The sequence below is a fragment of the Hemicordylus capensis genome, chromosome 5 (genome assembly GCF_027244095.1).
Source record: "Hemicordylus capensis ecotype Gifberg chromosome 5, rHemCap1.1.pri, whole genome shotgun sequence".
In the NCBI taxonomy this organism is placed as follows: domain Eukaryota; kingdom Metazoa; phylum Chordata; class Lepidosauria; order Squamata; family Cordylidae; genus Hemicordylus; species Hemicordylus capensis.
Window position 1 is genome coordinate 237,224,660 of NC_069661.1, and position 26,498 is coordinate 237,251,157.

The 26,498-nt window shown below is 48.3% G+C and overlaps 2 protein-coding genes across 9 annotated transcripts in view; one reads left to right on the plus strand and one right to left on the minus strand.

Annotated features, from left to right (window-relative positions):
- ADIPOR2 (adiponectin receptor 2) overlaps window positions 1–13,812 on the plus strand; it is a 54,345-nt gene extending 40,533 nt beyond the window's left edge. For all 3 annotated transcript variants that reach the window (XM_053255034.1, XM_053255033.1, XM_053255035.1), the window contains exons 3-8: window positions 869–982; window positions 3,121–3,292; window positions 5,045–5,231; window positions 6,831–7,018; window positions 9,936–10,129; window positions 11,179–13,812. In XM_053255034.1, the coding sequence (XP_053111009.1) occupies window positions 869–982; window positions 3,121–3,292; window positions 5,045–5,231; window positions 6,831–7,018; window positions 9,936–10,129; window positions 11,179–11,307 (984 nt within the window). In that variant the 3' untranslated portion in view covers window positions 11,308–13,812. The remainder of the gene's footprint in view (window positions 1–868; window positions 983–3,120; window positions 3,293–5,044; window positions 5,232–6,830; window positions 7,019–9,935; window positions 10,130–11,178) is intronic.
- Window positions 13,813–15,402: 1,590 nt separating this feature from the next.
- Window positions 15,403–26,498, minus strand: part of CACNA2D4 (calcium voltage-gated channel auxiliary subunit alpha2delta 4) — a 301,745-nt gene continuing 290,649 nt past the window's right edge. For all 6 annotated transcript variants that reach the window (XM_053255008.1, XM_053255007.1, XM_053255006.1 and 3 more), the window contains 4 exons: window positions 21,484–21,601; window positions 20,065–20,180; window positions 19,091–19,170; window positions 15,403–18,074 (listed from right to left, as the gene is read on the minus strand). In XM_053255008.1, coding sequence (XP_053110983.1) covers window positions 17,979–18,074; window positions 19,091–19,170; window positions 20,065–20,180; window positions 21,484–21,601 — 410 coding nt within the window. In that variant the 3' untranslated portion in view covers window positions 15,403–17,978. The remainder of the gene's footprint in view (window positions 18,075–19,090; window positions 19,171–20,064; window positions 20,181–21,483; window positions 21,602–26,498) is intronic.

The following is a 26,498-nucleotide window of genomic DNA, read 5'->3' on the forward strand; positions in this document are numbered from 1 at the left end:
TGGATCGTATATTTGTACATGCTTGCATTCTGTGCCAGCCATAACATGAGCCACCTTGCGTAGTTAAAAACAAATGAGCTGCTGCATATGAGGATTGACACTGAACCTCTCTGGCCCAGTAAGGGTGTGTGGGTGGGGTGGTTTAACAAATCATGCAGAGGCTATTGCTCAGTGGCAGAGCACATACTTAAGACTCTCTGGTATAGACTGAAAAACTGCCTCCATCTGAGTTCTTGGAGAATCACAGTAGGTGAAAATAGGCTAGTTGGGCCAGTGGCCTGCTTTGGTATAAAGCAGTCTTGGGAAAAGGCAGCTGCAAAAGGTTTGATAAGAAGCTTATCCTAAGAATAAAAAGAGTGAACCTACTTATCATTGACTGTGTCTGGCATGGACTCATCTTTTTAGCTAATGACTGGATTCTTAAAGCAAAGGCATGAAAATTGTATTTAATGAGCAATTCAGTCCTTTTCATATAAATTGGTTGCCAACTGACAAATGTAATGCAAATATAACAAAAAGCAGAATGCATCCTTGCTGCATACATCTTCTAAGAAACAGTTATAATCAGTGGTTTTTGTCTTTCTATCTGCAAGGCATTGGTCACACAAAGTGAGAGGTGGGTACATCTTAGTCGCCTGTTCTTCTCCCTCTCACCCCAATTACAAATTGAGGGGCTGTCACCTTCAGCTCATTTCCTATGACTACATCTGGTCAGATAATTTCTTTTTTCTGGTGTATGCATCTAGACAGTCTGATCTCCTTGAAAATCCCAAACTTGTGTGTGCTTTTCTGAATTTGCATTTAGAACTCACTCTGTGTAGGATCACTTTTTTTAAAAAAGCTCTCTTTGTTTACCTTTTTTGTTTAGAGTTCCGATGATGCTGGGGGTAACGATGCAGCTCAGGAAGATGAAGGATTTATGGGGATGTTGCCTCTCCAGGCTCACCATGCCATGGAGAGGATGGAAGAGTTCGTATGCAAGGTAAGAGACTACAAAGTGAACGCCCATCACGCACCAGTGAATTTCTTGCAGCTGGTGGGTTCTGTGGCTAGCAGTGCATGGGCTTGTGGCAACAAAGGCCCAAGTCACAGTGGGTGGCCGTCAAGGAGTTACATCGTCTTGGCTGATATGGGTTCGGATCTCAGGCTTCCTATAATTGGATGAATTAGAAAGTTTAGCACGATGGGGATTACATGTTGAAATGTGGGATTAAACATGATGGTACAACTATTGTCTCTGTTTGGAAACATCTGTGGAAGTTTCAGCGGAATAATGCGCTCTGCCTCTAGTGTTTCTGGGTCAAAGAACTTTAATTTACAAGGTCAACCTTTTTTCCACACTTTCTCTTTTCAGGCCTTGCAAATCTTTGTCTTCAGATTACCATTTGTCTCCCTTGTGGAGCAGCCTCATTGTGTCCACCTTCCAAGAGGGTGTGAGGGGGGGGAAGCAAGTTCTATTGAAATGCCACCCTGGGCAGATCCATTGTGACCTGTGTAAATATGACTGGTCTTAACTTTCCTTAGCTAATTTTAAATGAAATAATTTTGGTGTCTGGCTACTGGCATTTAACTTCAGAATTGGAATGGAGGTCTTCTGATCTTTTTGGTCTTGGCAGGGGAAGGAGGGCCTTGCAGATCGAGATTTTCCTAACATAACACCTGCAGTTCCACATAAGCCTCAATCCAGAGAAACTGCAGTATAAGCTCTTATTTTTAGCTGCTATTGTAGTTTAGTGAGCGGCCTGTGAGGTCGCTTTTGGAGATTCCTGTTCAAGAATTGCACAAGCCCTCCCAAGCACTCTTAAAGGGACTTTCTCTCTGAACAGGTTGTCGTTACCTTTGCTTCAACGGCCATGTTGCATGTTCTGCATCCTGTGTGCACCAGCCAGAAGCTGCCAGCCAGCCAGTGACTCCTTGATGAATGTATCTATATGATGCACTTGCTTGCCACATTTGATTTTAGACACAAATCTTGGGTGTAAAACTAACGCAGTTATTGCCTTTCTGGAAGGAAGCTTGCTTATAGAGATTTACTTCACACTTTAAGCAAAGTTACAACCATGTACAGCAGCATCAGCAGGTTGTCCGAGCTGACTTGGTAATGCTGGCTAGTGTGTGCTTTCGCATGTTAAGGAATTATCCTGCAGTGAGTTCTTAAGTGCCACTGGGACCGCATGACCTTGCTCTGCTGTTCTTCTGCAGCATCAGGAAGGCGGCCTGCATTGTCTGGGCAGCTGTGGTCTTGCTGTAGTGAGTTTTTCTATAGAACAGATGACCAAAGGTCCTTCAGTGCATTTTACTAGACAGAGGACGAGGTCCCCTGACTGGCAGGCTCAGAAGTGCCTGTGGATGTCCTGCATGATCGGAGACCTCTGATTCAGTGGCAGTAGCTTCTCCACATGCCTGTCCTATTGATCTGTAGAACTTACCCCTGACTTTGAAACACATGGGAAGGCTGCTCCCTTTTGCCCTCTTCAACCTCCTTTGAGAGAGGACCCACATTAAATGGCATACACACTCTGGGCTTCCTAATGATCTTTGAATTGGAGTCAATATTACCCCTGCTAACTGGGCAAAGAGGCACCTTTTTAACGTGGTGATTCTCTTTATGTGGCAGGGGGAGAGTAACTGGCCCTATCCAGCCCCAGCACAACATCCCTCCAGTGGCTGTTGCTGGTGTGTTTACCTTGTGTTTCTTTTTAAATTGTGAGCCCTTTGGGGACAGAGAGCCATCTAATTTATATATTTATTTCTCTATGTAAACCACTTTGGAAACTTTTGAAAAGCGGCCTATAAATAGTTGTTGCCAATTTGTACCACTGTTGTTTCCTTCGAATCAGTACCCTTGAAAGACACTAAATTGTTCCTGTTGCACGAATGAGTGAATGTCCTAGAGCTGCCTTTCCCATCCAGAGTTTCTTCAGCCTACTTAGGCCTACCTCAGATTGATCCCAGAACTGTGTGTGGAATTGAGGCTGCTGTGGCTCATGTGGATGAGTGCGATGGCTACACTGGAATGCTCGGCTTTCTGCCTCGGAATCCTTGCCTGGCATTCTTTCCCTTAGAGGACTGCAAGGCATGTCGCCATGGAAGGCTTCACCCCGCTCTCTTTCTCTCCAGGTGTGGGAGGGCCGATGGCGTGTCATCCCTCACGATGTCTTGCCCGACTGGCTAAAGGACAACGACTACCTTCTGCATGGGCACAGGCCACCAATGCCCTCTTTCCGGGCCTGCTTCAAAAGCATTTTCAGAATACACACAGAGACCGGCAACATCTGGACACACCTGCTAGGTATCGGCTCAGAAGTATACGTGAGAAGTGTGCTTGTCTTGCTGTTGATGTCAGCGGTGCGGGCTAATGGGACAGCATTTCTCGGGGTGGAAGGAACTGACAGGATGTCACACAGGGTGTGTGATGTTTGCATTTGGATGGTACTTTGGACGGGCCCTGAGCAAACGGTTGCAGTGATGCTCTCCCCCCTCACCTTCTTACTCAGCTGACTTTTCAGTCCAGTGACTTCTTGTTGACTTGAACTCCCTGATGGAGAGATAGAAATCTCTCCTAGCTATTTGAGCTCTACTGTCCTCTCCGCCCACAGCTGGTAAACATTTTGAGAACTGCTAGTATGGCCTTGGGTATTACATTAATAGTCATGCTCCTCTTCCTGTTGCCTTGGAGGATACACTTGGGTTCCTGCTTCAGCCAGAATCCCTGCTCATTAATACTCTTTATTCCTGCAAGCTTCTGGGGCCAAGCCCCGCTTTCCATAGGGAAGATCTTCATAGCTTTCCTTTACAATGCATGGAGCCCCTTAATAAACAGAAGAGAAGCTATTTTTTGAACTCCCTGGCCATGCCAGTGGGGCTTCATTGCATTTTAAAAAGCTGGTCACAATCTGCGTGTGGCTTGCTGGAGGTAGGGGGCCAATTCCTTTCCCCCTCCAACTGTGAGCAGGTTCCACAGCCTCTCCTGTTCTGACAGCGTTTGAAGCAGGACTCCCAGCCTGAGACTTAAGCCCGAGAACTCTCTATTGCAGTGCTGCAGAATAAGCTACACGCTCTGCATTCCTTGCAGCGGTATTAGCTGAGGTTGCTCTTGAGAGAAGCTTAATTGCCTGTGTTTACTGGACCTTTTCTGGCCCTCCAGGCTAATGACAGAACAGGCCACAAATTAGCTTGAGTTGGCATTGCAACGGCACATCCTTCTGGTTCACTGGGAAGGACAAAGCGAGCATTAAACTTGCTGACTCTCTTTAAGTATCCAGCCGTTTTGCTTGGCAGAGCCCTTAGGTCAAAGCAGACCTGCCCTGAGCCATCTGGCTTATGGGGTGGCTGCAAATAGGACCACTTTCTGTGTGTTCTGCTGCTGTACCTCTTGAGGCTTGGGAGAAATAATGCATGGCTGCAGCCAACTAAACCCAATTCCTGTGTTGTGTTGGGTCGTTCATGCAGGCTGGTGTATTCAAATGTTGGTGGTCTCCTTAAAGCAGGAGCTGAGCAAGCAAATAACTCTTGAGAGCAGGTGTGCACCAGTGGACCACTGTCGGACATCAGGACCTGGGAAAGGCAGAACACAGTTCCTAGTGCTACCCGCAGATTGACTGGGTAGCCTTAGTAAGCCTCTGCCCTTAGTTTGGAAGAGGACCTCAGAATACTCGCCACTAGCCTCTTTTCAGGCAAACAGCCATAATTTTGTTAAAGTAAATCTTTAGCTTTCAACATCTTTTTTAAAAAAGTTGCAGTTCCTCTAGAACACACCAGACTTGACGTGAAGTCTCCCTTCCTTCAGATGTGCTCCCTCTTAAAATGTTGGCAGCATTGTTCCCTGTAAGGTGTGTGTGCGCTCACACGTCTTTTGGATGTCCGCTCAGTTAATTTTAGAGCCTGCTCAGGCTGAATCGGGAAGGCCCCACTCAGAATGCACATGTGTGCACACACTGCCTTGATACTGCTGCCCAGAACAAAACTCATTCCACGCACAGATGGCAAAAATTAGAGAGCAGACTGGCTGGCAGGTTTCCTAATGCAGCTTTTCTTTGCCCAGGTTGTGTCTTCTTCCTGTGTCTGGGAATCTTCTACATGTTCCGGCCCAACATGTCCTTCGTAGCGCCTGTGCAGGAGAAGGTGGTGGTTGGGATGTTCTTCTTGGGAGCCATTCTCTGCCTCTCCTTCTCATGGCTCTTCCACACCTTTTACTGCCATTCGGAAGGAGTCTCGAGGATCTTCTCCAAGTAAGTTCTGTAGTAGTCAGGTGTGAGCTCTCAGCTAGCAAGTCTGGATTTCACCAGGGAAGGGGCTAAGGTGAGGCTAAGAAGAGAAGCAGCTTGCTGAAGGCTGTCTGATGGGTGGTCTGTAAGGATTGCTGAGGATATGCAAAGCACTCTGAAAACTGGCAGCATGCTGGATCAGGGGTTGGCAGCCAAAAATGGCACGCAAAATGATTTTGAGTGGCACTCGCACTCTTAGTCCAGGTTGTACTAACAGCGTGGGTGCCGCACAGAGTCCTGTTCCCCTTATTGCGGATGTGCTCCAGTTTTCCGGTAGTAGCAACAGTGGCGGCAGCGGCGGCATCAAGGCCCGGTTCTGTATGTCTCCCCTTCCTGCTGCTGACAGGAAGTAGGAAGGGAGGACTTTCGGCACAGGGGCGCGACGCTGCCACAGCTGCAGCTCTTGAGGAGCTAGAGTACGGCCAAGACAGCTGTGCAAGAGGTAAGAACGCTGAGGCACTTTCCACTGGGGGAAATGCTGGAGCTCTCAAAACAACAATGGGTTAGATTGGGGGGGGGTGATGTTCTCCTCCTACGCCCCAATCTCTCCTCCCACATGACTGTTGTTGGGGAAAAATCTGAGACACACATACAAGTGTGCGTCCTTGGCAAGGCATGCAGTTTGTTCCTAAAAATGACACCTTTGTTGGATCTGCTGGACAAAGGACCGGGACTCTTCCTGTTCCTGCAGTGGGAGCAGCAGTTGCACACACACCCCCTCCGACTTTCTGCATGCAGGCTTTGGAAGGGGGTGTGCTTGCCTGGGCTGGGCACACCACTTGTGAAGGGGTCGCTGACCCCGGGCTACATAAGCGCTTCGCTGCTCAACACCAGGGGTGGGTGGGGTTGGTGGTTGGGGGTGGTTCCCAGTGTTGGTGTAACAACTCCTCTTCAGGAGTGTTGACACATGACCTCATGCTCCGAAATGGTTATTTGCAGGCCAAGCTGAAGTCTAGCTGCAACAGAACTCGTTCTCCTTTGTCCTCGAGGATTCTCTCTCTCTCTCTCTCTTGGCATTGTTTGGGGTTGAGCCCACGTCCAGACTCTGTCATGAGGTGTGGAGGGCTTCTCCTCCTAAATAATGGGATTCTTCTGTGCCATGAGGAGTCGGGGATCCTTGCTCATATGACCTGTACTCCTAAACAGCAGCAGTGGCATGCAAGCAGCCCTATAAGTTCTCAGAGCAGTTTACGTAGGAAAAAATAAGATTGTGAACCTTTTGGGGACAGGAACCACCTAAAAAGAAATGCAAGGGAAACACCAGCAGCAGCAGCAGCAACTGTGGGGATTGCTGTGCTGTGGCTTGATAACAAGAGTTTCCTGCCCTTATTAAATATGAGAGAATCGCCACTTGAAAAGGTGCCTCCGTTGCCCAGTTAGCAGGGGGCTCTCTCTGAGGTCTATGTGCAAAGGAGCTGTTTGGGCCTTGCAGGCCAGCAGCATGCCGTCTTATTGAGCAAGGTGCTGTGGAAGCTACACAGACAGTGAGCTGCTTCAGCTGGCCAGGATAACTGGCACATGTTGGCATCCTCTTGACTGGTTCCCCCCCCTCCTGTCTTCTAGGCTGGACTACTCTGGCATTGCCCTCCTCATTATGGGCAGCTTCGTCCCCTGGCTCTACTACTCTTTCTACTGCAACCCTCAGCCCTGTTTCATCTACTTGATTGTGATCTGTGTCCTGGGCATCGCAGCCATTATCGTTTCCCAGTGGGACAGGTTTGCAACCCCTCAGTACCGAGGAGTACGGGCAGGTAAGCGAGAAGGGATGACACTGGGAGTTCCTCTTGCAAGCGTCAGTGAAGGGGGGTACTGGTTGAATTGCAGCGGAGCGGGGCGTGCCTTAAATAGGATTCAAACTCTGTTCACAACAATCTCCTACATTAAAAGATGACAACACGGAAAAGCTGTCAGTTGGATTCCAGACTATGTTCCCTCTAATTTGTATCATCAGTGAGCAGAAAGAGTTTTGTCCTGGGCGGCCGTATCAAGGCAGTGTGTGCACAGAAGTCTGTCTGTCTCATGCACGCACGCGCACACACACACACGCACGCACGCGCACACACACCTCTCATACCCCATGCCAGGAAATAATCAGTGCAATTTTTTTACCTCCCCCAACACACAGTCCCTATAGCTACACTTCTTTCCCCTACCCCACACATTTCTCTCTATGCACTCTCTCCTCCCCCCTTCCTTCCTAAGTTCAGGATGTTGCTTCTGAGCCTGCTGTTTTGCTGCCGCTGGCTACTGCTCCCATCCCCCACTTCCCCCATTGCCACATGGGCTCTTGCCATGGCAAGATTGGGGAAATATTTCCTCTCTGGTCCTCTGCTCAAAATGCGCACACACACACACACACACACACACACACACACACACCCCAGACACAACTGAGGAGAGGAGAGCTGGTCTTGTGGTAGCAAGCATGACTTGTCCCCATAGCTAAGCAGGGTCTGCCCTGGCTGCATATGAAAGGGAGACTAGAAGTGTGAGCCCTGTAAGATATTCCCCTCAAGGGATGGAGCTGCTCTGGGAAGAGCAGAAGGTTCCAAGTTCCCTCCCTGGCAGCATCTCCAAGATAGGGCTGAGAGAGATTCCTGCCTGCAACCTTGGAGAAGCTGCTGCCAGTCTGTGAAGACAATACTGAGCTAGATAGACCAGTGGTCTGACTCAGTATATGGCAGCTTCCTATGTAACTGTTTTTAGAAGAGAAAGAAAGCTGATGAGGGCCGGGCAGAGGAACATTTGTGATGGCAAAAGAGCGGGGGTGGAGACTCCCCAGTGGCAGCAAGTGCGAGATTGGAGTGAGCAGCTGTTTGTGATTGCTGCACACGGGGGTGGGGGAGTTTGGGCTCTGTGCACAAGCATGCAGCCACGCAGCCTAAAGGGAGGACTGTTCCAGAGAGGTAGTGGTGGTGGCTGTTTCTGCAGTAGGCTGACAAATTCTCATTGCACTTCTGAAGATCAACACACTTAAGTGGCATCCACTTTTGTGGACTAGCCCATTCTTGTCAGACACATGAAGTGTTATCCTCAGTTGTGATCTCTGTGTGTACACACACACACACACACACACACACACACACACACACACACACACAGAGCAATTGTAAGCCATGGTACCAAAAGGCTGAAATCGTTATATGTACGCAGACACCCATGTATATGCATAGATTATCACCAAGGGAGGATAACTCTTCATGAGTTTTGAAGGAGGCTGCAGGCCATGGAAACTTCTGCCCCGATATCTCTCTGAATCCTTAAGATGCCACAAGGGTTTGTTGTAGTTATGTGGTCTTCCATTACTGTTTCAGTAGGCGGAGGACCTTGGCTGTTGATGCAAAGTCTGCTGAATAGTTTGTGGTGACTTTAAAAAAACCACAACAACCCACTCATGAGCCTAGCCTGGTGGTTGTCTTTCCGAATGATATGGATGGATTCTGAGGATGAGATCTGTCTGAGCAGACTGGTATGTTAGGTTGGGAGAACTTGGTGCTGTGTGCTGCTTCTAAGAAGAGAGCAGAGACTGAGAATTCACTTGCTAATTCCCACACTGTCTGCTGAGAGCATGGCTGGTGTGTTACAACAAATTAAGAGGCTTCTGCGGGGCCAAAACCACCTCGTAGGAAGCTGCCTTACAGACTCGGACCATCGAGCTCAGTATTGTCTACCCAGACTGGCAGCGGCTTCTCCAAGGTCGCAGGCAGGAGTCTTTCTCAGCCCTGTCTTGGAGAAGCCAGAGAGGGAACTTGGAACCTTCTGCTCTTCCCAGAGCGGCTCCATCCCCTAAGGGGAATATCTTACCATGTTCACATGTAGCCTCCCATTCAAATGCAAACCAGGGTAGACCCTGCTTAGCAAAGGGGACAGTTCTTGCTTGCCACCACAAGACCAGCTCTCCTCCATCTCTCTCTGCTTCGCTGCCCTGGCCTCCTTCCAGTCAACCCTTATGGGGTGGAGGCTTTGTGGGTAATTCTGCCGCATCTCTGCATTGGATAGGACTAGTTGATTCAGCCATTCTAGCTGCAGTCCGTCTACCTGTCCTCGGAGGAGGCTGCTTTTTGCGTCTCAGCACAGTTAGTGCTCTGGGTCTGTCTCTCTCCAGTCAGGAGGCATACTTGGAACAGTAACTCGCTCAGCAGCATATGGGATGTACTATGCTAATAGGTTAAATTTGCATTTGAATAAAATTAGTGACCCTGGTTAGTCAAAAGGCTCTTAATTTGAACTGATCCGTTTCATGTCATGGCATGAAAATGACCAACCAAGCTTTTCTCTGCTAACAATAGGAACATAGGAAGCTGCCTTATACTGAGTCGGACCACTGGTCCATCTAGCTCAGTATTATCTACACAGCCTGGCAGTGGCTTCTCGAAGGTTGCAGGCAGGAGGCCTATCTTGGAGAAGCCAGGGCGAGAACTTGAAACCTTCTGCAGGCAAGCAGGCAGGTGCTCTTCTACTGAGCTACAGCCCCATCCCCTCAGGGGGAATATCTTGCAGGGCTTACACATGTCATCCCCCATTCAAGTGCAAACCAAGGCAGGCAGAGGGTCTGCTTGCTGCCACAAGATCAGCTCTCCTCCAACCCTAAATCCTGGGAATTTGCCCAGATTCCTGCTACTAGTTTTCTTGCATCGAAGGTTGAATCTGTTCCCTTGTCTCCCTTAGGAGTGTTTCTGGCTCTGGGCCTTAGTGGGGTCATTCCCACCCTCCACTTTGTCATCTCGGAAGGGCTCCTCAAGGCTGCCACCATGGGGCAGATAGGCTGGCTGGCACTCATGGCCTGCCTGTATATCACGGGCGCTGCCCTGTATGCTGCTCGCATCCCAGAGAGATTCTTCCCGGGCAAGTGTGACATCTGGGTAAGTATGCAAGGTGAAGAGTGGCCAGGCATGTGGCCATTGAATGCCATCCCTCCTGCATATCTGTAAACCAGCTGCAGAACCATGGCAGGGAACCAAAGCAGCAGCACAGCTCTGAAAATGCCCTGCAGGCTCAGTTCTGGGCTAAAACGGAGCCCTGCCAGGCAACAGCCTGCTTTCAAAGCTAGTGAGATGTGGCATCGTCCTCTCTGTAGGCTTTGCAGGAATGAGGAATTGGCATCCTAACTGTCTTGGCATGTTTTGGTTCCCAAGTGCTGCTCCCGAAACACAACTGTTGGGTGCGGAGCTGTTGTGCTAGTGGCGGGGGAGGGAATCATTTGGCACTTCTTGGTGCTCCTGCAGCTTGGCCACGCAGGAGGGGAGCCAGCCTTGTTTCCTAGCAAGTGAGGAGGTGGCTTACTCTTGGGTAAGCCAATGCTGTACACCAGTGTTCTTCACTGTAAGGCCTGGGGGCCACTGGTGGCGCCCATCAGCCCTCACTGCAGCTCCCTGACTAGTGGTTTGGGCCTGTGTGATATTTTGGCCACAGCGGGATACTCTGCACAGTCCCCTTGGCAACATGCAGAGACGACCATTCTCACCGTGCATTGCTGTACTTGGCCCAGCGCTTGTGGCGGGGGGTGGTGTGTGTGTGTGTGGTGGTGAGGGGGCCCCTGGAAACAGAGGGAAACGGAGCCCTCAGCAGCCCCTACACATTTTCCAAGGCGTGCACAGAGTGCTGGGAAGTGGAGGCCTTTCCAGTGTTCCCCCCATAGAGCTCTTAGAAGAGAGGGGTCCATCAGTCTTAAAGGGCCTTCTGAGCACTGAGAAAAGTGGAGTCCTGTGCAGAGGTCAGCACCGTGGGAAATGACTCTCCCACTGAGGGTCTCTTGCCAAAGTGGCCCCCGCTTGAAGAATAGTGACGATCACTCTGCACACAGTTTGCTCATAGCTGGTGGTGCTACCATCTCTTGGCTTTTGTTTGGGTACTTGGGAATGCTTCTTCTCTGAGTGGTGTGGACTTCTGTTTTTTCTCTCCCTCTGTACAGTTCCACTCCCACCAGCTGTTCCATGTGTTTGTCGTGGCTGGTGCATTTGCGCACTTCCACGGTGTCTCAAACCTTCAGGAGTTCCGTTTCACGGTTGGGGGAGGCTGCACGGAGAACGAGGTGCAGTAACTGTGGCCGGGTGCCGAGGATCGTAACCAAAACAGAACTGTGGGAGCGGCTGGGAGTTCCCCGGGCAGTTGGTGTGAGCATCGGGCCACACTTTGTCTGTGGTGGTGTGGCAGCTTTGCGGGGAATCTTGCTGTAACATGAAGAGAAATTCATACCTCAAGCATTGGAGTGAATTGATTCTGAAACCTGGAAGTTCTTAAACCCCTAACTTATTCCTGGGATCTACAGACTGAGCTACAGAAAGCCCTTTCTTAATCCGCTTCTGTTCAATGCCATATTTATTTGTAGAAAACAAGGAGTTCTCATGGGGAGGTGGCTTAGCAATTTTTTTTCTTTAAAAACAAAAACAAAAACTAGCTTAATTAAGATTTGTATCTTGTTCAGGTAAGTTGATTTTAGATGCTCTTTTGGGAGAGAAAAATGTAAATAAGATTTCTAACTTTGGGTTTAATTAAAAAAAAGTTTATATAAATGTTTTAAAAATGGGGGGAGGGGTTTTGTATAGAATGCAACATGCAAGTACCACACACTGTTTCAATTTTGCACGCAGTCTGGAGTGCAAGAGGGCCAAGTGGAACCCCTGGGGAGCTCGATCTCTGGGTCCTGCAGGTCCATCCTTCCTGGCACTGGTATTACACTGGATAGTTAGGCCCAACAGGCTCAGTGTCTGCACGCAAGGGTGGAGAGTCGACACACACTTCCCACTGGAATCAGGCTGCTGTTCAGGCTCACGCGTGTCCCGACAGCAAAGGCTCTCTGCAGCTGGGGCTCTGCTCCATTGACAGGGCGTGCCTCCTCACCACCTCCTCCTCTCTGCCCTCCTGTGGGTAGTTTCTGGCTGAGTTTGGTTTTGTTGACCTTTTGCTGTGTTGGGATTGGATGGCTTAAAAGGCACAACGTGGCGTGTGCTTTGCCCTTCAGGGTCTCAAGTCAATGTGCTGCCATCCACTTGGGCCTGCCATCTTGCCCATCCGAGTGCAATTGTTAGGGATGGGCATCTGCCTTGTAAAACGGCCGTAAGAGGACAGAGAGCAGAAGGCAGTCTTGTGCTTGAGGGAAGAGGTCTGGCTGGCTCATGGTGGATCCGGTCTGGGTTATTTCATGTGCTGCTGACCCATGGCAGCATGAAGGTTGCTTGAATTAAATACACTGAACTCCACTTGCCTGCCACATCACACTACCGTTCCTTTGCTCTTCCTTCTAGTATCTAGGACAATGCTGTGCCCTCTATTTTTAAAAAAGGAAAGGAAAAGGGGGCAGTGGGGCAGAGAATGTACTGGGCGGCAATTGCTTTCCCTCAGTTAAAACCATTGTTGAGCCTAACAAAGCGTGTCTGCACTAAGCATTGCCTCTCTTAGTGTACAGAAAATACTTCTGTCAACTCTTCTGCACTGCTTTGAGTTCTCTTGAAATATATTCAGCCTGAGTAAGGAAGTCTAGCCTCTTCCTCCTCCTGCTAGGTTGGTGGGACAAGTTGGAGCTGGAAAGAAACTGGTAGATAAAAGGTAGAGTATTTCTCCATGAGGACAGTTACTCTGGCCCATAGTGAAGAAATACAGGTGGTGGGTGGTGTGTGTCACAGCTTAAAACACTAGGTTATTATGAAGAGGGACTTGGTGGCTCCCCCTTCTTCTCCCCCTGCTTTTTTTCTAGAATTGATTCCTCTTTGCCCTCAAAACTGAATCAAGAAGTGTTTAGACCTACAAGAGGTGCTTAACTGGTGCTTGTAGGCAACTTGGAGTGTTCTTGTTCTGGGTAGGATCACAACCCCAAACGCAGATAGGCCAGCATGGCAGCCTAATGTGTTTGGCCGTTTTTGATCTCAGACTAAAATGGAATAGTATTGAGTCCCTTGAGTGAAACGGGACTAACATTAACTTGCACCCTCAAAGTGGTATGTGAAGCCACCTGGTAGGAGGGTGGTTTTCCTAATGAAGAAAACCGGCGAGACATATCGGACCCAGACTACCTGTCTGAAATGCACTTTTGGGGGTACTCTGTATCTGTACCAGCAGAAGCTGCACCTCCCTATTCTGGATCATCCCATGCTCACTCCCAGAAAGGGGCTCTAGCATACCTGGTCCGGCACAGCACAGAACTTGTACAGAAACACCATTCTCCACTTGCTGTTCTTAACCTATGTTGGTCTCCTCCGTTTAGGACCTTTTTGTGTCCAAATAAGAAACTGCTTAGCTGTGCACTTTCTTTTCTGTGGTGCTTGCTGAGACTTCTTCCCAGGTTGGCACCTGAATGCCTTACTCAGCAATTGGAGGTTTGCTTGCTTTCTCTGTGTGTGCAGGTTTTTGGCATAGCATTGTTAGGATCTACAGCTTCTTTCTTTCCCCATTAACTAGTGGCCTTGTTCAGTATTTTCTTTTTATTAAAAAAAAATGCTTACTGTTGGAGGCAACAAAGCACATCTTGGACTTTGTAGACTGGGATCTCTGGGCAATGGGATCTCATTACTTGTTGTATTCTTAACTTCTAATAAAAGAACAAAATGGAGATGGCTTGGTTCTCTGTCCTATACAACATTATTTCCAAAATTCCATCCACTTACTGTTAAAGTATCCAGCATGGTGTTGGGATATTCAGTCTGGAAATCTAGGAAGTTGTTTGTGTTGACTTAATAGCAAGTCTAAGTGGTGAAAGCTGTGTCTCTCCCATAGTTCAAAACACATCAGCTGAAATCTTCTGGAGCAGCTGGCCTTAATGGGTTGCAGCTAGTGAGAGTGACTTGTGGGTGGATGTATGTGCATATGAAAGGTTAGGGTTTCTATAAATTGGTGGGATTTTGAAATAATCAGTGGCATAATCTGGCCTTCCCAATTCTCTTGGATGATCTGTCTCCACAGCCTGCAACCCCTTCTCTCCCCGAGTCCTATGCAAGTCTCTTGTCCTCTCTACCCATTGCCTATATTACTAGCATCCTCCTTTTACCTACTGTGGCTATGAGGTGAGGGAAATCTCACTCTGTCCTGTGGAAGGAGTTGGATACTAGGAGCAATTGCTTGGGATCCATTGAAGTACACTGGCTTGCAAGGGAAGAGACCCAGTCAGCATCCAAGGCTGACAGAGCAGATCATCTGAGCAGAGAGCTAAAATGATGAAGACCCAGGAAGGTGAAGGCCAGACATGAATCTGTGATTTGAAAATGGGACTGCCTAAATGGGACCTCCAGAATCCTTCTCTGAACTAATTGCAAACAACCTAGAGGTCAGTTATTTCAAGGTGGGCAGCAGGGGCGTAGCAAGGTTGGAGTGGGCCCAGAGCCAAGATTTTAAAATGCTCCCCCCACCCTGAAGCTCAGCTCATGAAGTAAAGAAATCTTAAATGAGGCTGAGTAGTGGTAACTAATTGCATAGTAATATATATTTATATCTCCTATGTGCCACAACAGAACATCATCCTAAATTATTTTTTTAAAGGTTTTGTATATTGTGGATGATGCAAGTCACTTAATGGTACTAGAGAAAGACATGCTGTTCTGTTAGCTTCCGGTCTTAACACTCACATCACTTTTGGAGGATGAATACAACTGAAGGAAGCCCAGGCGGGTGCGTGGCTGGAGTCAGTCATGTGACTTGCCTCTGACAACTGTCAGAGAGGCAATTGTCTCCCTTCGTCCTATTATAGTTATGCCCCTGGTGGCCGGGCAGTATGCACCCAGCTTTGCCGGTCTCTGCCTACTCTCTCCCACTGGCACCAGTGAACAGCTTGTGCACTCTCATTGTCCAGCACCAAAAAGCAGGCAGAATACTGTGTCAGTACTAGAGGCATTCACATTGCCTGATCCAGCAAGAAGTAGTGCGCCCTCTTCCCCAGGAGAACACGTGTCCCCACAAGGTGGGAGGGAAGGGAACGGGCTGGAGCCAGCAAGACCAGTGAGGCGACTTTCCTTAAGTGACAGCTAGGAGCGAGTTGTCTCTGCCCCAGCAGGATTGTAATGGCGGAAGCCAGCCACAGTCTCCACCTGCTGCCAGAATTCAGGGCACTAATCTTGGAGTTGTCATTGTGCATTCCTTGCCACATTATTAAGTGTGTGTGAGAAAGCCAACAGTGTTTTCGTGCAAGACAAAGGACATGAAACATATATAGTGAAAATGCCATATTTTAAAAAAAGAGGCTGTATATCAAACACATTATACAAAAAAACCTCTTCTCCACTTGGTCACAAATCTCTTCTTTTGGGACTCAGACAGGAAGTCCAAAAATCAATAAGGAAAGTGTTGTTTTGACACTATAGAAATATGGCTTTATTTCTAATTGATCCTGCTAAAAGAAATACCCAACAATGACTTGATTTCTGTAGATCTTGTGGTAAGAGCACCTGCTAATGGGTGGCCAGCTTGTGGTCTGTGTACCAAGCAATACACAGTTAAAAATAAAATGTTAATAAAAATGTGGTAAATGCAGTCTGGCTACCCACAAGGGTATTGGGTTGTTTAGAAAATACACTTCCAGTAATCATTCTAATCTAAAAATGGCAATCTGTCCTATTACAGTGGCTTATTGAAAATCTGACTCACATTCCAGTTATGTTGATTCTGTGGATGTATAAATTCCCCTGAACAGTCCTTTATGCTTGTTTATGTGTGTCCTAAAGTAAGATCAATCTATGTGTCAGGCTGTCAATTTCATAAACTATGTGAGGGATCTATAGTGCCTTATCTCTCCATATCCACACCAGCTTCCCCCTGCAAATTCCCTGGTATGGAGAGAACTAGAAAGAAATTCATCCAAGGAATATTGTGAAGCCCAGCAATGAAGCTACAACCATTTCATTTTGTTTTTAAATGGAAAGCACTGTGATGTGTTCAAGGAACACTAAGCTATTTTCACACTAAACTGCTGACACTAACCATTGTTTTCATTCACTGTTCTGCCACAGAGTTCTCTGCATCTGAGAAGAGCTCCAATGGTCAAATGTCAGGGTGATATCCAGTGTAGCTAAATCTACCATGATTGGCAAAACAGTACCTATGGTAACATTTTCTTACTCGACACAGGCATACATGTCACAGCCTTGCTTCTTTGAAACAGAACTTACGGTCCAGTTTAGATACATCGGTACTAACTTTCTGCTTGATGGTTGTCAAAGGCAAAAACCTGCCCAGTACAGTCAATGGGGCAGGGCACACCCTGGCACAATGATCTTCACAATTTTTATAGTGGGGGCAACAGCAAGGGAGGGCATACTAGGCTAGTGGGGTGCGCATGCAACTGGCACCAGTGTGGGTCACCAGTGGCTTCTAAGCCATGTGTTTAGGGGATGAGGCCACCGCTCAGTGGAAAAGCATCTGCTTCCCGTGCAAAGGTTCCAGGCTCACTCCCAGGCAGCATCTCCAGACAGGACTGGCTGAGACTCCTGCCTTGTAACCTTGGCTAGCCGCTGTCACTCAGTGGGGACAGTACGGTGCTAGATGGCCCAATGGTTGGTCTGGCCAGCTTCTCCTGGTCCTCCCCACCACTACTTTCTTCCCAAGAACATGGGGAGGTATGCACTTGTCTCTTCCTCCTCCTCTTTATCCCAACAACCTTTGGAGGGAAGCCAGGCTGCAAGCATGCTGTTGGGCCCAGGCCAGGTCGCCCAGGTGGGAGCACAGCTGAACTGCCCAACCCTGGCTGTGTCTATCGCCTCTTCTCAGGAGTATACCTATACCACCACCACCACCAGGGCTTCTCTCCCCCAAGGTGACCTGAGGCCTTGCTGCCACAATTACCTCGCACCCTCCAGGTGGTGGGGGAGGTGGGGTGTTGGGTCTCCTGCCTCCTGGCTGGATGTGCAGGAGGCAGAAGCCGAGCTTCTCAGCCCACTGCGCCTGCAGCTCTGAGCTGGGGGCGTTGAGTGGGTCCTCCAGGCCTCTGCCGCAAGGCCATTGCTCAGGCTCTTTCTGGCACCTGACGTTAGCGGCCAGACAGCAGCGCTCCTGTTGGAGCAGGTGTGAGGCCATCCCTTCCACAGCCAGCATAAGGTGAGGATGCACCTTGGCTCCAGTCTCTGCGTCCCGCCTCCTCCTCCATGGCCTGCTTTTGGGGGTCCTCCTGCCACCGCCATGCAGGCTGAGGGGGAAAGGAGAGCTCTACAGTGGTCTTCACTGTTTTTGTGGCAGTGGTGCAATGGGGGTGGAAAGGCAAGCTGCGGGTTGCCGTGGGTCATGCAAGGAAGAATAGCAGCACTACCCAGGCTTCTCACTTTGTTCAGATGAAATGCAGCAATAGGCAGCACTGATGAAGTCTGCAAATCTCTCTTCTGGGGCAGAAGACAGCCACAAAATCATGAAGAATAGGGTTGGATCAAAATCCATCCCACCTGGAGAGCACTGTCCACCACCCATGGGTCTTCGCTGGGCATGGTCCTCCAGCTGGATCCCGGAGGGTGAGCTCCTCCATGCCGCTGTGGCAGGGAGGGTCAGCAGCGAGCTTGTTTGTCTAGGTGGCTGATCCTATTTGGTCTGCAGCCACAGTGATCCAATCAGTTGGAAATTTCTTGAAGAAAATCCTTCTCCAATCACAGTGCAAAAAGCTCTCAGAGAGCCCAAGTCGTGACTGGGCCTCCACTGCCTTGCCCATGGACTTGAAGAAGTTCACTGAGTGTCCAAGTAGTGTAGGCCTCAAAATGCCAAGCTGTGTTATCTTCTGGCTCACACTATGGACTGCAAAGGACTTTGTCACCGCAGCAGAAGAGTTGTGGTTCCCAGGGACAGGAGAAGCAGGGTCAGTGACGCAGAAATCTCTGCGGCCCCTCCACAATCCTGGGCGTTTTCCTGAAATGAAACCGCATGTGGTCAGCAGATCTACAATTAGAGCCACAGATGAGTGTCTTGCATAAAAACTGGCAGTGCCAGAAAGTAGGAGGAGGGCTAAAGCGAATGGAGGTCATGGTACTATGAAGAGGGAAGAGTGACAGTGTGTTTCTTTTAATACAGTGTTGTAAGCAAGGTAGCTGACTATGATAACAAAAGCATGCATTGCAACAGGTGTTTCTTGCAAGGGGCCAGCATCCATGTCTGTGTGCCTTTTTTCCATATGTGGACGGAAGGAGTTTTGTTCTGGGCGGCAATACCAAGGCAGTGTGCGCACACGTGCATTCAGAGTGGGGCCTTCCTGATTCAACCCAAGTGGGATCTACAATTAACTAAGCAGACATCTAAAAATGTGTGAGCATGTGCACATGTGCATGCCTTAGAGGGAACATTGCTCGGCATGTCAAGCCAGATAACCTCTTACAGTACATTTCTGGGATATCTGCAATGAACTTGAAGTCAGATTTTTATATAGAGTGAGCTTAAATCTGCTATGCAGCCAGGAGTTCTTAATACAAGGCAACCCATAAACACATGATTCACTCTTACTGATGCTCTAAGCTGGGTGGGCTGGTTGAGAGTCCTACTGAAAGGGTGAAGTCAAAATTCACCTCTTGGCCACAACAAACCAGTTCGTGTGTTTGTCACTGTAAAAAGTGTGTGGAGGGTACATGTGGCTGGGCACTGCCACTGATGTCATATGTGCATGCTTCTGGTTCATGGATGTGATGTGTGCACATGTAGGGTACCAATCGCATCCAAGGCTGTGGTGGGCAGGGGTGTGCCTTGGCGCCATAGTCAGGTTTCCCACACTTGGTGAACACATGAGCCAGCCTAGTGATGGCTAAAAAATCATATCTCTCAGAAGTTTTTTAAAAATAGCAGTGGTGCCCTGTGTAACCTAATCATGTGCCTTCGATGAGAAGAGCTCATGTGCCTGGTTCAACAACAGCTCCCCCGGCCCCCAGATTTCCTACCTCCGGATGGAACGCATGGCAGGTGTCCGGCCGTCTCCGCAACTTCTGGGAGCGCATTCTGTCACACTTCACTGAAGCATTATGTACAGTGCTGTTAAGGCTAATCCTATGTGGAAATGGAGCAAATACAAACTGCCCTTCCCTGCAGAGAGGGAGCAGCCTTCACTTCCAGACTCGGTTTGGCTAGGTTGAATTCCAGCAGCCCAACTTGCTTCACATTAGGAGGGGAGGCACTGCAGCCCCACCTCACTTAGAAGTCCCCCTGATGTTCAGGTGAATGGGGCAGCTTCTGCTTACAGAGCGCTCCCTGGAAGCACCTCAAGGACCAGGGCTACCAACTGAAGCAATGCAGTGGGCGGGGGGTGGGGGGTTGCTGGCACAGGCAGTAAGCAGAAGAGTCTTCAGATAGTTCCACCACAGCTGAAGCATGGCGAGGGGCAAGCTAGACAGTGCAGCTTGCATGTGTGGTTATAGCTACACTCCGACCCAAGGTAGTTGCTCCACTCAAGTCCCAGTGACGAGTTGGACTGGAGCCACTGGTGGGCTTGCAGACCTTAGTAGCAATCCTGGCTGATTGTTATACCTGCAAGCCATGATCCAACTAAACTAAGGAATGGTTAGCCCCAGTGAAAGCAGAGGGGTTTATCGTGACATGCCCCATTGTTTTCAGTGGAACTTAACTAACCGTGACTAATTGAGTTGGTCTATGGTGAGCATAAGCCCCTTTCTTAGGTGTTTCTTTGTGCAAACACACAAATCAGCTGCATTAACATATCTAAAGAATTGCAGGGACATACACATTGCAGAATGAAGGAAGTATCTTAAAGACCGTTTAGAAAAAAGCAAGATTGTGGTTTCCCTTCCTTGATTGCAAGACAAGAAAGAAAAAAACACACAGGTAAACTGGGCCAAAGTCACAGAGGAAGCCCTCTTGCTATAGAGTCAGTCTCGCACAGCCTTGGGCCTCAGAAAGATATATTTGACTTCTTTAGGTTGCAGTAGGACAGGTGCAAAGACGCTGCAGTCACAGATGGCATCGGTAACCAGGAGCAGGAGATTGCTGTTGGTGATTTGCTGCGCCACAAACATCCTGCAAGGGGGAGAAAGTGACAAGAGTTAGCTCAGAAGGAGCAGGAAGGATCCCTGAGCGCTGCCTCTCCCTTCCCCAGAAGGATGCCTGTGCGGCAGGGAAGAGGGCAGAAAGCAAAGCCGAAAGAGGGCGGGAGGGGATTGCTGCGAAACCAACTGGGTGCTGTTTGGGATAACATAGAATTGGCCTAAAGAGTCTACCTTGAAATACCTGCATGTTTTCCCTTAAGGGCATTTACTTCTGTAAAACATTGATCTATGGAGGAAGGGAGTCTTGCTGTTATTTGCTCTAAGCTCTTGCTACTGTAGTATAATTCCCAAATGCTTCCAGGTGGATTTATGTGACTCTGGATTGCAACTTTGTGTGGGTGCAAGCATGCACATTATAGAGGCATTACTTGGATTTTAGTATCGCTAGGTTGAAGGGCTTCAGTAGTGTGTGAATGGTGATGTAAGCACCTGTGGAGGAACCATATTCGCATATGCGTGCAGTTGTCTGAAGAAGAATGAATTTTCATAGGCATGCTGAGGAGCACACGTCTATAGGTAAGTGTATACACAAAAGCACACTGAATTAAACGTGGGCCACAGTTAAGGCTGCTTTGTGAACAAGATGTATCAGATACAGGACTGAGCACTGGTGCACCTGTACATAACTGCATAGAAGCCATATTCAAAGTGCCACTGATGTCCCATGGGCTCGGAGTTCTGTGCAAGTGTCCTGTGGTTCCCTGCTCTAGGCTTTTACAGTATTTACATTCACATTTTATTCCAACTAAATGCTTTTTAAAATGCTGCATGGTTACTATGAATTATTTTGTCACTTAATACGGAACAGTGTGTACCTGTTGTTGGACTGGCAAAGATGGAGGATGTGTTACAAGCAATTTCTAAAAAAAATGCCTGCAGTCAGAGAGCGCTACAGTACTCTGCTGCCCTCTGCTGGAAGTTTAGGGTGGTGAGTAATTCATGCACTGAAGTTCAAAGGAAGAATTTCCAGCCTAATATTTAACATCCAAGGTTTGGTTCTTGACTCAAGGACTGTGGGCTTGTGGCGTTTTCATTCAAAGGGTTATCTATGCAATTTGACCATTCTGTCAACCATATCTAGCTGAGAATCTGACCAACTTTGCTATAATCAATTTATACAGAGAGCATATTTACAATATTTAATGTAATAATTGCATGAAAAGATGAACTTTGGACATAATGCAAGGCAAATTAGGGATAGCTTAAGTTAGTTTTTGGGTCAGAATAACTGAGGACACTTGAGAGGTATGGTCAGAAAAAAGGAAGCTTCTTACTTCTGACAGTCTCCACATTCAATGATCCCATTGGTCTCTTTGATGGCAGGCTCGTATACAAATACTGGGTATTCTGTGTCACACGGCTGCAACGCATCATGCTTCTTATGCTTGTGAGCTGACATGGTGAAAAGAGAGACAAAATGAGAAAGCCGGGCACAACAAAGCAAGGTAAACACAGCAAGAAGATGATAAAGCCACAACCAGAAGATGCAATAATGCTGAGAACCACTAGATGGTGGGGGAGAACCAGTTTCTGAGTGTTGTCCTGAAGGTGCTGGTCAGCTTTTTAAGTCAAATGTGCCATAATATCTAGCTATCGATAATCGATGAGAGGTTGTTCATTGCTGGACCGTCAGCATATTCATTCATTCATTCATTCATTCATTCAACATATTTTTATACTGCCCAAAATGCCAGTTCTCTGTGCCGTTTACAACAAAACAATAAAAACATTTTTTTTAAACACATTTCAACAATTAAAATTCAAAATGTTATAACAAAACAATATTAAAACACAATTAAAACCATATCTAATTAAAGGCCTGGGTGATAAAATGTGGCTTGACTACCTTTTTAAAAGTTGTAAGAAGTGGGGAGGCTCTTATTGCAGCAGGAAGTGTGTTCCTCAGGGCAGCAATGGAGAAGGCCCATCCTGAGTAGCCACCAGACCAGCCCGTGGCAACTGCAGACGAATTTCTCCAGATGATATCAATGGGTGGTATGGTTCATAGAAAAGAAGACGTTCTCTTAAATACCCAGGGCCTAAGCTGTTTAGGGCTTTATAGGTAATAACCAAAACTTTGTACTCTGCCCGGAAACTTATCGGCAGGCAGTGTAGATCTTTGAAGATAGGAGTGACGTGGTCTCTCCGAGATGACCCAGAGACCAACCTGGCTGCTGCATTCTGGACTAACTGCAGTTTCCGGACTACATACAAAAACTACGTACAAAGGCACATAGAGCGCATTGAAGTAGTCAAATCTGGAGGTGACCAGCAGATGTACTACTATTGTATATTTGATTAATATAAAAAACTGGCACATGAGAAAGCAGTTTCAGCAGGAATATATAGTTAACTCTAATTCTAAATCAATAAAGGCACTGCTGTGTGGCTTAAGCAGAGGGGGAAATGATTTGTCAGGTAAAATAATTTGGCTGCAAAGTACTGAGGTGGGGTTATTATAGCTTCAATCTCTAGTAACCTGCAGCCGGTTCTAGAAACAAAAACCTTTCTTAGAGACACAACTACTCCTGTGGTCTATTCCCAAGCTGTCCCAAGTTCCTGCTAGCTACCCCAGGGGGTTCTCAAATTGGGGTCTCCAGATGTGGATAGACTACAGTTCCCATGATCCCCAGCCACAATAGTCAAAGGCTATTGTAGCTAGGGGGTGATGGGAGTTGTAGTCCTCCAACAGCCAGGGACTAAAGTCTGAGAATCCCTGTGTACCCATTTCAGCCACCCAAGATGTGCAAATCCAAAGCATCTAGCAGAATTTTCTGCATGTTTAGGCAGAGGTACAGCCCATGGGCCATAGTGGGGATGGGCTTCCTGGTAAAGGTGTTTAGCGGGATGAAAAGAGCTTGGCAAGGCTCAGACATGGCAAATGCAAAGAAGCAGAACTGGTGCAGTAGAAGACACTGGGCCAATCCATCAAGAACTTCTTCCGCTTAAGCCCCAAGGAAACTAACTTGGCCTTGTGGACAAGTGCAGAATGTTGCTATGGGCAAGTCCCATTCATTACAACGGAGGCTGCAAAGGAGAAATTCCTGGTCATATGCTAACGTTAAAGGGCCAGGTAGGTGCCTAACTTCTCAAAACAACATAAATAGTAAAAACAGTAGCTGACATATTATGCGAGGGTACATCAGCCCAGTAAGTTTGTGTGCATCCAAGCTGTGCAAACAAAAAAAATGTGCAAATGATGTTATACAACAGTAAGTCCATCATTTTCAGTGGACTTACTCTTGTATAACATTTGTACAATTTTTGCATTTGCACAACTTGCATACACTCAGTGTTACTGGGCTGATGTACCCTCGCACAAGATATCAGCCAGTAAATTCAACAATAAAGAGTCTTTCTATTCCCCATTCATTCAATGGGAAAAAAATCTGGCCTTTTATCTCTCACACACATCATACACTACAGAAAGTTATTTTATGTCCCGGTAAACACAATTGCAAAGCCAGTATAATTCCCACTATTTTGAATTGGGAGGAAAGTGGATGAAAAATTTCTCTGGGGAAGTTAAATCCAGTCTCCTAATAACACACAAATAAAATGTTTCTTGATAGTGATCATACACTATGTAAAAATGCTGACATACTGTGCGGGCAGTGGAAGCATGATTTCCAGTGGGCATCACATTGCACAACTGTGTTGACAGCCAGCAGAACAGCCCAGTTCTGCAACACCATCAGTGGTGTTTACACACCTGCAGTGGTACTGCTGGGCCTCCAACTGCCTTGTTTTCTTGCGCAGTTGTGTCAGCAAATGCATTAAATGGGTTGCCTGTAATCAAATAGAAGTCACTGCAACAGTCTGAAGGACAATATAAGGAGTTCTGACCCAGATAACTGTGGATTTGTTTGGGCGAAAATAAATCACCTGTCAAACAGGGGACTGGCGAATTGGTCAGTCATCAGTTCTACTACGGTAGAAGGCTGCATGTGAGAGCAGTAATAGCCTACTTTTTTGCAAACAGAAATTGTGAAAGGAATTTCTTAGCAACGCTGGATGAAGCTTGCTGCATGTTCGCCCTGCTGGAGAAAGGCAGTGCAGGCATCCATGGGGAATGACGATTCAGAGAGGCAGAGAGAGTACAAATGCCATACAATGTGTATTATGTAAAGAGTCTGTCCTTCACTAGGAAGGAAGGCGTTACTCACGAGAAACATCATCAATGGTTTTTCTGAGTTAAAAACAAAAATCCAGGATGGTGGCTCTCACTCCATTTGGCAGGTTATCATATGAAACTTCTGGCTTCATAAAATGTGCTCTGAATAGTGTTGTTTGAAGAACAAGAACCTTCTCAGGCAGCCCACCAAATGCTGGGGAGCAGGAGGGGAGCCAGGCAAGAGGCTTCCCCTTCCTCCTCCTCGTGGTGGTGGTGGCTTCCCCTCTGGAGTGCCTGTTGATGGGAGGGGTGATGGCCACTGCTTTGGTGCAATGGCAGCGATGATTCCTGGTGGTGCCCATCACCCCATCCATCGGGAAGCACCACTCCTTTTCTTGCCTTGTGCTTTATTTGCCCAGAACGCTCCTCACCATGTCTCTCTACAGCACAGCCATGCAACGGATCCCCTGTCCTAATCTTTCAAATATGAAGGGAACAGCAGGCTATCTTTACACAAGCTTCCTAGACTGGGATTAAAACAGAAATAAATTTCGGCCAGATGGTGCAATGAGCATTTCAAGCAGCACCTCCCCCGCCCCCGCCCTGGGTGGCAGCATGCTCTCCATGCTATAGATCAGGGATTCATCTAGGCCTGCAAATGCCAATCTGATTGTGCCTTAAGTTAACTGGCTTGCTTAACGCGACCAACTGAGTTCGTGGGCAAGATCTGAACCTTAAACATCCCAGCTCACACTCTTAGCCAGGAACTTACACTCAATGGCTGGCATGATGTGCAGTTCAGGGGTGCAGCTACAACTGGGCAGCTGTGTCCAAAGAACATGGGCTGCCCTGCCTCAGGGGCCTCCTTGCTCGCCTCGCCCTGCCTCCCCTTCCCCGCTGGCCAGCCCCTCCTGCTGCTGCTGTGCTCCTCCCCAAAGTGCACAGCACTGCCAACTCCTGCAGCCAGCTGACCCCAAGGCGGCTGGGAACGGGGCTGTGTGCACTCTTCATTCCTAGTTGCCTGGGGTCACAGCTGGCTGGAGCCCGGGTGTTAGGAGCATGCCTCCACCATCACTGGAGGCAAGGAGGCAGCTTCCATTGCTGTTGCCGGGGGGAGGCCGCCACCAGGGTGGCGCCCTCCCTGTGCCACTGGTGCCGTTCTCAGATGTTGGCGCACAGTCGGAACTGGTGGCAGCACTATCAGCGTTTCTGCCATTTCCCTCATTCTCAGCTATGGGAATAAATGCACCACACTGGCAGCACTGCCCCATTCTCTACATTCGCCCCGCTGCTTCTGGCTCTGCAGCAGTGGCACCACACGTTCTACGGAATACTTGAGAACTGCACAGCATGTCAGTGGCTCTCAGTAATTATGAACCAAAATGACAGCTGGAATAGCTGGCTCTTCCTCCCCGCCTCCCCTCCCCTCCCCCGGTGCCTGCCTGCCTTACTTTTTCTTTTCTTTTTCAATGAACAGGAAGATTGGCTACACTGCAATATAACCAAGGTGGACAGCAGGAGGCCTTGCTCAGAGTGCAGCCATGTTGTTTTGGGGGTGGGGGGGTGGCGTAAGCCTGAATGGGGTTACTGCTGCCACAGAGACAGCTAGAACACGTCTTGGGCACTCCTGGGTCTCCCCAGAGTACAAAAACTGCTCAGCACAGCTGTACAAGTTACATACCCAGAACCAGTCACTATTTCTCTTAACATATAAACGATTTGACTCCCAAGCTTCAAAGGACATAAGAACAGCCCTGCTGGATCAGGCCCAAGGCCCATCTTTCGTCCAGCATCTTGTTTCACACAGTGGCCCACCAGCTGCCTCTGGGGAGCCCACAGGTAGGAGGTAAGGGCATGCCCTCTCTCCTGCTGTTGCTCCCCTGCAACTGGTATTCAGAGCTCCTTTGCTAAACTGCATTGATTTATTAAGGTTTATCCCACTCTTTCCACAGGGAGCGCAGAGAGGTGTACAGGGGTCTCTTATCCTCCCACCAATCCTATGAAGGTGGTTAGGCTGCAAGTGAATGGCTGGCCCAATGTCGCCCAGCGACTTGAATGGCCGAGTGGGGATTTGAATCCAGATCTCCCTGCTCCTTGCCCAGCCCGTGTAGCCACTGCATCACGGGATCCCAGCCGTGGGTCCATAGATATTGTTGGACTACAACAACTCCCATC